Source organism: Sceloporus undulatus, chromosome 10 (assembly GCF_019175285.1).
Source record: "Sceloporus undulatus isolate JIND9_A2432 ecotype Alabama chromosome 10, SceUnd_v1.1, whole genome shotgun sequence".
In the NCBI taxonomy this organism is placed as follows: domain Eukaryota; kingdom Metazoa; phylum Chordata; class Lepidosauria; order Squamata; family Phrynosomatidae; genus Sceloporus; species Sceloporus undulatus.
In genome coordinates, this window is record NC_056531.1 from 15460300 (window position 1) to 15474569 (window position 14270).

A 14270-nucleotide genomic window follows, 5' to 3' on the forward strand; every position below is an offset into this window, starting at 1 on the left:
CTTGTCTCCTTTCCCTCCTTCCTTCCGCGCTTCTTTCCTTCCCTCGTTCTTTCCTTCCATCCTTTCCCTCTTCTTTCCTGCTTTCTCTCTTCTTTCTCCTTTCTTTCCTTTTTCTCTTCCTTACTTTCCCTCTTTCTTTCTTCCATTCCCTTTCCTCTTCCTTCCTTTTTTCTTCTTTCCTTCCTTCCTTCTTGCCCATTTCTTTCTTTCTTTCTTTCCTTCCTTCCTTCCTTTTCTTTCTTTCTTTCCTTTATCCCTTCCTTCCTTCCTTTCCTTTACTTCCTCTCCCTTTTCTTTCTTACTTTCTCTCTTTCTTTCTTTCCCCTCTTTCTTTCTTTCCTTTCTCTTTTCTTCTTTCCTTCCTTCCTTTTGCAGCAGGAGGATTTGCATGCAACAAGGCAAGCCCCAACCCCTGCCTCTCCCCCTCCCTCCACGTCCCATTTGACGTCACTTCCTGGTGGGTGGAGCCCCCTTCCCCTCCCCATCATCTTTTTTAGGAGCTGCTGGGTTCAGGAGAGGGGATCCCAGGAGGGGCAGCCATGGTGGGGCTGAAAGAAGGCCCTGGAGGCACCCAGGAGGAGCCCCAGCAGCCAGGAACAGGCCCCTTGGAGGGAGACTATGGGTGAGTCCAAGGGCTGGGAAGGAAGGGCTGCTGGGCAAAGAAAGAAGGCAGGCAGGCAGGCAGCCAGCTAGCCAGCTGCCAGGCTGGCTGTTGCTGTCTCCCAGGGATGCCCCATAGGGCTCCAGCATTTGCAGGCAGTGGAAGGACAGGGCTCCCAAGAGGCTCCTTTGGCTTGGCTTTTCAGGCAGTGCTTCTCAACCTCTGAGCCTCCAGATGCTTTTGGACTTCACTTCCCAGAAGCCCCAGTCAGTAGGCTCAGTGTCCAGGAATTCTGGGAGTTGAAGTCTTAAAAAAACACTAAAGGACCAAAGATTGAGAAGGGATTGAGACTTTATGCCCCCCCCCCCCCGGGGTCCCTTCCAGCCTTATTGCTCCATAATGTCATAGGATCATAGAAACTGTAAGCCAGTGGAATAACATGAACTGCCTTTGAAGGTTGGGATCTCTCCTTTGGAGGGCTTTCACGAGAGGCTGGATGAGGACCTTTTATGGGGTTGGACTATATGGCCCCCTGGGGTCCCTTGCAGCCTCATGGTCATAGGATCATAGAAGCTGTAAGCCAGTGGGAGGTATGGATTGCCTCTGGAGCTGGGAGCTGTCCTCCTTTGGAGGGCTTTCAAGAGAGGCTGGATGAAGACCTTCCAGGGGTGCTTTTGCTTCCTCCTGCCTGGCTTTATGAGGTTGGACTATATGGCCTTCTAGGATCCCTTGCAGCCTTATTCTTCCAGGGCAGTGGGATAATATGGACTGTCTCTGAAGGTGGGGAGCTCCTCCTTCTTTGGGGGGTTTTCAAGGGAGACTGGATGGGCATCTTTCAAGAGGGCTTCATGGTTTAAGAGGGTTGGATTGGATGACCCCCGGGTCCCTTTCCACCTTTTAAGACTGTAGGCCCTATCTTGCTGGGCTGCGCTTTCTCCAGCTAAACAAACAGCCCCCGCCAGATCAAAATATTCCCCTTTTCCACAATTTTAATTTCACGACCTTGTGAAAACTACAAATCTCAGAATTCCATAGTGATGGCACTGAAAGTACTGTAGTGTCAAACTGCATCATTTCTACAGTGTAGACACACCCTAAATTGAGTCACCAAAGTGGGCTAAACCCAATATGGGGAAATGATATAATACTGTGGTTTGAGCGTTGGATTATGGCTCCGGAGACCTGGGTTCAAATTCTGGCTCAGCTCATGGAAACCCACTTGGGTGAGTCACACTCTCTCAGCCCCAGAGAATGGCCATGGCAAACCTGCTCTGAAGAAACAAATAGGGTTGCCTTGGGGTTGCCATAAGTCAGAAATGATTTGAAGGCACACAACGACACACACACACACACCACATAACTGATTGAGATTGGTCTCGGATTTGGAAGTTTCCTATCTGTTTCTGCAAATAGGAAATTGCAATTGCAACTACCTTGTTGTTTTGCTCTGTGGAGAGCTGCCTTCAAAGAGGGTTTGGAAATGCAACCGGTTTGTTAACTTAGTAACAAAAACCACGCAACGCGACAAGGACACAACTTCCTTGTCGGCAACAAATCTGCTTTTCCCATAATTCTATTTTTGAGGGATTTGCTTTTTATTCTTTTCGGTTTTATAAATTTGTTTTGCAGAAGCACAGCGTGAGAAGGGGCTCTATTGCAATTTAATTTGAATAATAATAGTAATACTAATAGTAATAATAGTGAACTTGGCCCTGGAAACCCACTGGGCAACCTTGGGCAATTCCACTCTCTCAGCTTCAATGGCAATGGCAAACTTCCTCTGAGCAAACCTTGCCAAGAAAATCCCATGGTAGGATCACTTTAGGGCTGTCGTAATTCAGAAACAACTTGAAGGCACACAACAATGACAACACCACCAACAACAGAAAGAAATAAGAATTATAAATTCTTATTGTGTGCCCCCCCCCCCAAATAATTCTAATAATAATAATAAAATTTATTTGTGTTTCCCCGCCTCTCCCGATGGATCGAAGCGGGGTTACAGGCTACTAAAATCAGAATACATACAACAATCTTATAAAATACGAAGAATAAATATAACATCAATAGCTTATCAAACCATCAGACATCCAGAGGCAAGGGCAGAATATCGTCGTCAGACAGGCAGATTGGTCTTCACTCCTCGGGGGGGAAAGCTTGGTGAAAGAGTACAGTTTTAAGTCTCTTTTTTAAATGTTTCCAAGGGGGTCGTGAGACGGAGCTCGTGAGGAAGGCTATTCCACAACCTCGGGGCCATTATTGTAAAGGCCCTTTGAGATGAGGAAACATATCTGGAAGATGGTGTTGAGTGTGCGGGGCGGATCATATGGGGAGATGCGGTCCCGTAAGTAACTCGGGCCGAAGCCATGTAGGGCTTTATAGGTGATAACCAACACCTTGTATTGAGCCCGGAAACGAATAGGCAGCCAATGAAGAGCTTTCAGCTTAGGTGTTATATGGTCAAGCCTAGATGCACCAGTGACCAATCTGGCTGCCATATTTTGTACTAACTGAAGCTTCCGAGCTTGGTACAAGGGTAGCCCCATGTAAAGCGCATTACAGAAATCTAGACGAGAGGTTACCAGAGCGTGTACCACCGTTTCAAGGTCCCTTTGGCCCAGGTAGGGTCGCAGTTGGCCTATCAACCGAAGTTGATAGCAAGCACTTCTACTTGAGATGTCATCTGCAGGGACGAGTCCAGAAGTACTCCTAAACTACGAACTTCGTCCTTCAGAAGAAGTGTGACCCCGTCCAGGACAGGTTGGCAAATCTTCCTTAGACCCGAGGAACCTATCACAAGTACTTCCGTTTTCTCTGGATTCAGTCTGAGTTTGTTTTCCCTCATCCAGCCCATTACTGACTACAAACAGGCATTCAGGGGGGAGACGCCATCCTTAGTCACTGCATCAATCGGAGACACAGAGAAGCATATTTGAGTCTTTGGAGCAGCAGAAAACAAGCAGGCTCCATCTTCCAATATTTCAAAACGGCTCTAGCATGACATCTCTCTGTCTTTCGTTCTCCAAACTCGGCCTGAAATGTCCCTCCAAAGGCTTGGTTTTCAGACCTTGGACCAGCTTGGTCCACATTCCTCTTGAACGGCGGTGCCCACAACATTCCTGGCAAGGTCAGAAGGAAAGTGGCACGACTATTTCCTTCCATCTAGCAATTGCAAAACCTGTTTGGTCGGTTCCTTGAGTCATCTCTTGCTCCTAGATCAACTCTAGGATGGGGCGGGCACCATTGAGCTGGCCAAATGTTGATCTGTGGTTGGAAACAATGAGTTATAAGCCATATTATTCCCTATGTCAAAGTGCTTTTTTGGTGACGAGGGTGCAACATTACATTTCTGTGTGTTGTGTGCCTTCCATGGGCTGAACTACATTCTATATGAAAGGGATCTAGAAGTCCCAGTAGACCACAAGTTGAACACAAGCCAGCAGTGTGATGCGGTAGCTAAAAAGACCAATGTGATTCTCAGCCGTATCAATAGAGATCTAGTGCTTCCAGCTCTGACTTGGCAGCCCTGCTCCCTTGTTTGACTCTCTCTCTCAGCTGGATTTTGTCCCTTTGCAGAAGGATCGAGGGTTGCCTGCCCCTTCTGGGGAATGCTCCTTCCACCAAGCGTTTCTCCCCAGCCAAACGGAAGCAGTACTACATCAACCAAGCCATCCGGAACTCGGACCTCATCCCCCGAGCCAAAGGACGCAAGAGCTTGCAGCGGCTGGAGAACAGTAAGCGTTCTTAGGTTGGGGGGGTGAAGCAGGCCTGGTTTTGCACCCAGGTCTCCTTAGACTGGAGGGTTGAGGGGCCTTTGCAGCTTGTCAGCTAATCTGTATCTCTTTGGAGGTCTGTTTGGTCGCCTTCTGGCTACCAACATTAGACAGAGCTAGCATCAACACTCCTGGAATCTCGGGATATTTGTATGGGATGACAAGCAGGCACCCTGTTGGTCTTTTAGGCTATTTATTACATGCAGCCATGCACAGAATCATAGCATCATAGAATCCTAGAATTGGAAGGATCCACAAAGTCCATCCAGTCCAACCCCCAGCCATGCAGGAATACACAATCCAAGCATTCCCTGAGACAGATGGCCCTCCAGCCTCTGTTCTAAAACCTCCAAAGAAGGGGGCTCCTCCAACCTCTGAGGCACCAGTGTAATCCCTAAATGTGTCATAGGGCCGATACATACCGGTGGTAAACGGCACAGCGGCTGTGATTTTAGAGTTCCACACTGCGCAGCAACCACACTGTCCGGAACGCTAGAATGTGCCGCTGCCGTCATCATGGCAGCCTCTCATCCACACGGGCACCACCATGATGAAGGAAGCGACATGCAGTCACCAGCGCCATAAAAAGAACCTGCTTTTCACAGGTTCTTTTTACTCCAAAGGGATGCTGTGTGGTTTGGCTGCTGCAGTGTCCCTCCAGAGGGAAAACATTTTGCTCCAGGCCACCCTTTTGGGGCGGTCTGTCGAGCCCCATAGAAACATAGTTGGAAGTGACCCCACGGGTCATCCAGTCCAACCCCTGCCATGTATGAATACACAGACTCAAAGCACCCCCAAGAAATGGCCATCCGACCTATGTTTAAAAACCTCCATAGAAAGAGACTTTACCACCCTCCGAAGCAGCAGCTCAATAACTGTTCATAAGTTCTTCCTAACATTTAGGAGGAAATCTCTTTTTCTTATAGGCTGGATGGCCATGTGGCAGGAGTGTTTTGATTGTGTATTCCTGCATGGCAGGGATTGGATTGGGTGACCCCTTAGTGTCTTTTCCAGCTCAATTGCCATTGAGTTTCTGCAGTAAAGCCATGGGCAAAATCAAGTCTGAGATACTGCCTCTCTGTGTCCCTGGATCGCTTATTACAGAATTTATGATGGCTTTCCATTTCTGGACTGGATGGCCCTAGTGGTCTCTTCCAACTCTATGATTCTATGATTCTATTTCTCGCAGCACGTTACTTGATGACCCTTCTGGAGCGGGACGATTGCACCAGCGAAGAAGGCGAGTTTTCTCACCCGGCAACTCCGAGCATTTTCACCGAAGCCTGCAAAAATGAGACATACATGAAGGTTTGTCGTTTCCCTTAAACTCTCTCTCTCTCTCGACCAGAAAGAGGTGCCTGATTTTGTAGGAGATCCTCTTCCTCTTTCAGATCAGATCTTTGGATCTCTCCACTTTCCTGAAAGAATAGGTGCCAAGTCCCAATTGACCACTTTGCAATAGCAAAGAATCTGGAGTTGAAAGGGACCCCAGGGGTCATCCAACCCAACCCTCTTCTGCCATGCAGGAAGGCAACTATTGCATTCCCAAAAGGATTTCTAACCTTTATTTAAAGAAGAATCCACCACCCTCCAAAACAGTACTTTTCCATAGCCTTCAAAAAGTTCTTCCTCGTCTTTAGGTGCAATCTTTTTCCTTGCCATTTGAATCCACTCGCCAAATTGGCAGGGGCTGGACTGCATGCGCCCTTATGGTCCCATCCCATAAACATCTACAAGATGAGAGATTTAATGGGACGAGGCAATAGGATGGGAGCCCCATTGCCTCATCCCATAAAACCAGTGAGCAAGTGGAAGGGTACTTCTGCAGCTCCAGATTCTCCTTGGTTAAATATTCTTCCCCTCCCAAATTTGGGGTCCCCTTCTAGATGTGTTAGACTACATTCCTCATCATCCCCAGCCATTGGTTTTGCTGGCAAACGTGGTGGAATTGTGACTGAACACATTTGAAAAACAAACCAGACTTTTTTGAATCCCTGGCTTACTTTGCAAACCTCCTGGCAACTTAATTGACATTAAAATGTTTTATCCACCTAAAATGGTTGATTTGCCAACAAGATGGATCAAAAAATAGCAATGAAATGTGGCAAATGCATTATTATTATTATTAATATTATTATTACTATGTTTACCCCCCAAAATTGGGACACAGAACAGTTTACAAATAAGATTTAAAAAGTGCATATAGCAATTGCATGCATTATTTTTCATCACGCTCCCAAAGCTTGGTGAGAAATCATTTTTAATCGCTTTTTTTAACAAACTATAACTCTCAGAATCCTTTTACGCATGCAATCTTGAGGGGATTATGGGAGCCGAAGTCCCCCAAAGTAACTTTTCCAAGTTCTGTGTTGTATCAGGAGGGTAGATGTTGGAAACAAGTTAGGAAATGGTGGTTTTGTTTTGCTTTCTGTGTGTCTCGGATTAGATTTGGAATGACTTCATGAACCGGTCCGGTGAGGAACAAGAACGCGTCTTGTTGTTTTTGGAGGAGGAAACGAGAAAGAAAAAGAACAAACTGAACGACAAAATGGAAGTCAACTGGAAAGGTAGGGCAGGGGATCATAGGACCATCGAACTAAGTTGGAGGGCACTTCAAGGGCCATATAGTCCAACCCAAACACTACTGAAAGATGACCTCCAACCTGTGTTTAAAGTCCTCCCTAGTGTCCAGAAGTGATGGCTCAGAGGTTAAACGTTGTAAATCAGGCATTAGACAAATCTATGGTAGAAACAGAGACCTTCAACAGGGAGAAATGTAAGGTACTGCACTTAGTATGGCAGAAAAATGAAATGCACAGATATAGGATTATGGGGGAAACCTGGCTGAATGAAACTACATGTGAAAGGGATCTAGGAGTCCAAGTTGACCACAAGTTGAACATGAGTCAACAGTGCAATGCGGCAGCTAACAAGGCCAATGCGATTTTAGGCTGTATCAATAGAAGTATAGTGTCTAGATCAAGGGAAGTAATAGTGGGGGGGGGGAGCCCTGCCCCTCCCCATCATCTTTTTAGGAGCTGCTGGGTTCAGGAGAGGGGAAGCAGAGGGATCCCAGAGGGCAGCCATTGTTGGTCTGAAAGAACCCTGGAGGCACCACGAGGAGCCCCAGCAGCCAGAACAGGCCCCTTGGAGGGAACTATGGGTGAGTCCAAGGGCTGGGAAGGAATCTTGCTGGGCAAAGAAAGAAGGCAGGCAGGCAGCCAGCTAGCCACTGCTGCCGAGGCTGGTGCTGTTGCTGTCTCCCAGGGTATGCCCCATAGGGCTCCAGCATTTGCAGGCAGTGGAAGGACAGGTCTCCCAAGAGGCTCCTTGGCTTGGCTTTTCAGCAGTGCTTCTCAACCTCTGAGCCTCCAGATGCTTTTGGACTCACTTCCAGAAGCCCCAGTCTTAGGCTCAGTGTCCAGGAATTCTGGGAGTTGAAGTCTTAAAAAAACACTAAAGGACCAAAGAATTGAGAAGGGATTGAGACTTGATGATTTATGCCCCCCACCCGGGTCCCTTCCAGCCTATTGCTCCATAATGTCAAGGATCATAGAAACTGTAAGCCAGTGGAAATAACATGAACTGCCTTGAAGGTGGGATCTCTCCTGTGGAGGGGCTTTTCACAAAGAGCGGGAGGAGACCTTTTATGGGGTTGACTATATGGCCCCTGGGGTCCCTTGCAGCCTCATGGTCATAGATCATAGAAGCTGTAAGCCAGTGGGGAGGTTATGGATTGGCCTCTAGCTGGGAGCTGTCCTCCTTTGGAGGGCTTTCAAGAGAGGCTGGATGAGACCTTCCAGGGGTGCTTTTTTGCTTCCTCTGCTGGCTTTGATGGGAGGTTGACTATAGGCCTTCTAGGATCCCTTGCAGCCTTATCTTCCAGGGCATGGGGATAATATAGACTGTCTCTGACAGGTGGAGCTCCTCCTTCTTGGTGGGGGTTTCACAGGGAGGACTTGATGGGCATCTTTCAAGAGGGCTTCATGGTTTAAGAGGGTGTTGGATTGGATACCCCCTGGGTCCCGTTCTCACCTTTTAAGACTGTAGCCCTATCTTGCTGGGCTGCGCTTTTCCCAGCTAAACAAAACAGCCCCCCGCCAGATCAAAATACAGTGGTACCTCGGGATACGAAATACCCAGCTACGAATTTTTCGGGATACGAATAAATCCCATAGGATTTATTGTTTCGGTTACGAAAGTTTTTTTCGGTTACGAAAAAACTCCGGCGCTGTTTTTTAAATGGAGCCGCGGCAAGCCGCGGCTTTTTTCCCCATTAGCGCCTATGGTTTTCGGCTTACGAAGCTTTTCGGGTTACGAAATTAGCCGGAACAATTAATTCGTAACCCGAGGCACCACTTGTTTCCCCTTTTCCCACATTTTAATTTTACGCCTTGTGAAAACTATACAAATCTCAGAATTCCATAGTGATGGCACTGAAAGTAGTGTCAAACTGCCATCATTTCTACATGTAAGACACACCCTAAATTGAGTCACCAAAGTGGGCTAAACCCATATGGGAAATGATATAATACTGTGGTTTGAGCGTTGGATTATGGCTCCGGGAGACCTGGGTTCAAATGTCTGGCTCAGCTCAGGAAACCCACTGTGAGTCACACTCTCTCAGCCCCAGAGATGGCCATGGCAAACCTGCTCTGAAGAAACAAATAGGTTGCCTTGGGGTTGCCATAAGTCAGAAATGATTTGAAGGCACACAACGACACCACACACAACACCACATAACTGATTGAGATTGGTCTCGGATTTGGAAGTTTCTATCTGTTGTTCTCTGCAAATAGGAAATTGCAATTGCAACTACCTTGTTGTGTTGCTCTGTGGAGAGCGGCCTTCAAAGAGGGTTTGGAAATGCAACCGTTTGTTAACTTAGTTAACAAAACCACGCAACGCGACAAGGGTGACACACAATTCCTTGTCGGCAACAAACTCTGCTTTTCCCATAATTCTATTTTGAGGGTTTGCTTTTTTATCTTTTCGGTTTTTATAAATTTGTTTTGCAGAAGCACAGCGTGAGAAGGGGCTCTATTGCAATTTAATTTGAATAATAATAGTAATACTAATAGTAATATAGTGAACTTGGCCCTGGAAACCCACTGGGCAACCTTGGACAATTCCACTCTCTCAGCTTCAATGGCAATGGCAAACTTCCCTGAGCAAACCTTGCCAAGAAAATCCCATGGTAGGATCATGTAGGGCTGTTCGTAATTCAGAAACAATTGAAGGCACACAACAAGGACAACACCAACAACAACAGAAAGAAATAAGAATTATAAATGTCTTATGTGTGCCCCCCCCAAATAATTCTAATAATAATAATAAAATTTATTTGTGTTTCCACGCCTCTCCCGATGGATCGAAGCGGGTTACAGGCTACTAAAATCAGAATTCATACAACAATCTTATAAAATACGTAAGACTAAATATAACATCAATAGCTTATCAAACATCAGACATCCAGAGGCAAGGGCAGAATATCGTCGTCAGACAGGCAGATTTGGTCTTCACTCTCGGGGGGGAAAGCTTGGGTGGAAAGAGCACAGTTTTTAATCTCTTTTTAAATGTTTCCAAGGGGGTCGTGAGACGGAGCTCGTGAGGAAGGCTATTCCACAACCTCGGGGCCATTATGTAAAGGCCCTTTGAGATGAGGAAACATATCTGGAAGATGGTGTTGAGTGTGCGGGGCGGATCATATGGGGAGATGCGGGTCCCGTAAGTAACTCGGGCCGAAGCCATGTAGGGCTTTATAGGTGAAATAACCAACACCTTGTGAGTGAGCCGGAAACGAATCGGCAGCCAATGAAGAGCTTTCAGCTTAGTGTTATGGTCAGCCTAGATGCACCAGTGACCATCTGGCTGCCATATTTTGTACCAACTGAAGCTTCCGAGCTTGGTACAAGGGTAGCCCATGTAAAGTGCATTACAGAAATTCTGACGAGAGGTTACCAAGCGTGTACACCGTTTCAAGGTTTCCTTGGCCCGGAGGGTTGCAGTTGGCCTATCAACCGAAGTTGATAGCAAGCACTTCTGGCCGTCGCCATCTACTTGAGATGTCATCTGCAGGGACGAGTCCAGAAGTACTCCTAAACTACGAACTTCGTCCTTCAGAAGAAGTGTGACCCCGTCCAGGACAGGTTGGCAAATCTTCCTTAGACCCGAGGAACCTATCACATACTTCTGTTTTCTCTGGATTCAGTCTGAGTTGTTTTCCCCTCATCCAGCCCATTACTGACTACAAACAGGCATCAGGGGAGAGACGCCATCCTTAGTCACTGCATCAATCGGAGACACAGAGAACATATTTGATTCTTTGGAGCAGCAGAAACAAGCAGGCCCATCTTCCGATATTTCAAAACGGCTCTACCATGGCATCTCTCTGTCTTTCGTTCTCCAAACTCGGCCTGAAACGTCCCTCCAAGCTTGGTTTTTGACCCTTGGCCACTTGGTCCACATCCTCTTGAACGGCGGTGCCCACAACATTCCTGGCAAGGTCAGAAGGAAAGTGGCACGTACTATTTCCTTCCATCTAGCAATTGCAAAACCTGTTTGGTCGGTTCCTTGAGTCATCCTTGCTCCTAGATCAACTCTAGGATGGGGCGGCCACATGAGCTGGCCAAATGTTGATCTGTGGTTGGAAACAATGAGTTATAAGCCATATTATTCCCTATGTCAAAGCTTTTTTGGTGACAGGGTGCAACATTACATTTCTGTGGTTGTGTGCCTTCCATGGCTGAACTAATTCTATATGAAAGGGATCTAGAAGTCCCAGTAAGACCCAAGTGTGAACACAAGCCAGCAGTGTGATGCGGTAGCTAAAAAGACCAATGTGATTCTCAGCCGTACAGCAGAGGTCTGTGCTTCCCGCTCTGACTTGGCCAGCCCGCTCCCTTGTTTGACTCTCTCTCTCGGCTGGATTTTGTCCCTTGCCGAAGGATCGAGGGTTGCCTGCCCCTTCTGGGGAATTCTCCTTCCACCAAGCGTTTTCCCAGCCAAACGGAAGCAGTACTACATCAACCAAGCCATCCGGAACTCGGACCTCATCAATCCCCAGCCAAGGACGCAAGAGCTTGCAGCGGCTGGAGAACAGTAAGCGTTCTTAGGTTGGGGGGGGGTGAAGCAGGCCTGGTTTCGCACCCAGGTCTCCCTTAGACTGGAGGGTTGAGGGGCTTTTGCAGCTTGTCAGCTAATCTGTATCTCTTGGAGGTCTGTTTGGTCACCTTCTTGTCTGGCTACCAACATTAGACAGAGCTAGCATCAACACCCTGGAATCTCGGGATATTGTCATGGGATGACAAGCAGGCACTGTTGGTTCTTTAGGCTATTTATTACATGCAGCCATGCACAGAATTCATAGCAACGTAATAGCCGAGAATGGATCCACAAAGTCCACCAGTCCAACCCCCAGCCATGCAAGGAATACACAATCCAAGCATTCCCTGAGACAGATGCCCTCAGCCTCTGTTTAAAACCTCCAAAGAAGGGGGCTCCTCCAACCTCTGAGGCACCAGTGTAATCCCTAAATGTGTCATAGGGCCGATACACTACTGGTGGTAAACGGCACAGTGGCTGTGATTTTAGAGTTCCCACTGCACCGCAACACACTGTCCGGAACGCAGAATGTGCCGCTGCCGTCATCATGGGCAGCCTCTCATCCACACGGGCACCACCATGATGAAGGAAGCGATCATGCAGTCACAGCGCCATAAAAAGACCTGCTTTCACAGGTTCTTTTTACCCAAAGGGATGCTGTGTGGTTTGGCTGCCTGCAGTGTCCTCCAGAGGGAAAACATTTTGCTCCAGGCCACCCTTTTGGGGCGGTCTGTCGAGCCACATAGAAACATAGTTGGAAGTGACCCACGGGTCAATCCAGTCCAACCCCTGCCATGCAGGAACACAGACTCAAAGCACCCCCAAGAAAGGCCATGCCGACCTATGTTTAAAGACCTCAATAGAAAGACTTTACCACCCTCCGAACAGCAGCTCATACTTTCATAAGTTCTTCCTAACATTTAGGAGGAAAATCTCTTTTTCTTATGCTGGATAGCCATGTGGCAAGGAGTGTTTGATTGTGTATTCCTGCCTGCAGGATTGGATTGGATGACCCTTAGTGTCTTTTCCAGCTCAATTGCCATTGAGTTTCTGCAGTAAAGCCATGGGCAAAATCAAGTCTGAGATACTGCCTCTCTGTGTCCCTGGATCGCTTATACAGAATTTATGATGGCTTTCCCATTTCTATTCTGCGCCGCAGCACGTTCCTTGATGACCCTCTGGAGCGGGACGATTGCACCAGCGAAGAAGGCGAGTTTTCTCACCCGGCAACTCCGAATCATCTCACGAGAGCCTGCAAAAGGATGGACTTACATGAAGGTTTGTCGTTTCCCTTAAACCTCTCTCTTCTCTCACCAGAAAAGAGGTGCCTGATTTTGTAGGAGATCCTCTTCCTCTTTCAGATCAGATCTTTGCATCCTCCACTTCCTGAAAAATAGGTGCCAAGTCCCAATTGACCACTTTGCAATAGCAAAGAATCTGGAGTTGAAAGGGACCCCAGGGTCATCCAACCCAACCCCCTTCTGCCATGCAGGAAGGCAACTATGCATTCCCAAAAGGATTTCTACCTTTATTTAAGAAGAATCCACCACCTCCAAAACAGTACAGTCTTTCCATAGCCTTCAAAAAGTCTTCCTCGTCTTTAGGTGCAATCTTTTCCTTGCCATTTGAATAGCCCTGGCGAATTGGCAGGCTGGACTGCATGCGCCCTTATGGTCCCATCCCATAAACATCTACAAGATGAGAGATTTAATGGGACGAAGCAATAGGATGGGAGCCCCATTGCCTCATCCCTAAAACCAGTGAGCAAGTGGAAGGGGTACTTCTGCAGCTCCAGATTCTCCTTGGTTAAATATCTTCCCCTCCCAAATTGGGGTCCCCTCAGATGTGTTAGACTACCTTCCCCATCTCCCAGCATGGCTTTGCTGGCAAACATGGTGGAATTGTGACTCAACACATTTGAAAAACAAACCAGACTTTTCTGAATCCCTGGCTTGCTTTGCAAACCTCCTGGCAACTTAATTGACATTAAAATGTTTTATCCACTAAAATGGTTGTTTTGCCAACAAGATGGATAAAAAAATAGCAATGAAATGTGGCAAATGCATGATTATTATTATATTATTATTATTATTATTATTATTATTATTATATTACTATGTTTACCCCCAAATTGGGACACAGAACAGTTTACAAATAAGATTAAAAAGCGCAATAGCAATTGCATGCATTATTTTTCATCAAGCTCCCAAAGCTTGGTGAGAAATCATTTTTAATCGCTTTTTTTTTTACAAACTATAACTCTCAATCCTTTTACGCATGCAATCTTGAGGGGATTACGGGAGCCGAAGTCCCCCGAAGTAACTTTTCCAATTCTGTGTTTGCTATCAGGAGGTATTGGAAACACAGTTAGGAAAATGTGGTTTTGTTTTGCTTTCTGGTGTGTCCTGGATTAGATTTGGAATGACTTCATGAACGGTCCGCGTGAGGAACAAGAACGTGTCTTGTTGTTGTGGAGGAGGAAACGAGAAAGAAGAAAGAACAACTGAACGACAAAATGGAAGTCAACTGGAAAGGTAGGGCAGGGGATCATAGGACCATCGAACTAAGTTGGAGGGCACTTAAGGGCCATATAGTCCAACCCAAACACTACTGAAAGATGACCTCACCTGTGTTTAAAGTCCTCCCTAGTGTCCAGAAGTGATGGCTCAGAGGTTAAACGTTGTAAATCAGGCATTAGACAAATATAGGTAGAAACAGAGACCTCAACAGGGAAATGTAAGGTACTGCACTTAGTATGGCAGAAAAATGAAATGCACAGATATAGGAGTATG

At 46.9% G+C, this 14270-nt stretch overlaps 1 protein-coding gene across 1 annotated transcript in view; it reads left to right on the plus strand.

Annotated features, from left to right (window-relative positions):
• The first annotated feature begins 472 nt into the window (after positions 1 to 472).
• Positions 473 to 14270, plus strand: part of R3HDM4 (R3H domain containing 4) — a 16502-nt gene continuing 2704 nt past the window's right edge. The window contains exons 1-4 of the mRNA XM_042441331.1: positions 473 to 622; positions 4178 to 4335; positions 5564 to 5682; positions 6821 to 6941. Coding sequence (XP_042297265.1) covers positions 540 to 622; positions 4178 to 4335; positions 5564 to 5682; positions 6821 to 6941 — 481 coding nt within the window. The 5' untranslated portion in view covers positions 473 to 539. The remainder of the gene's footprint in view (positions 623 to 4177; positions 4336 to 5563; positions 5683 to 6820; positions 6942 to 14270) is intronic.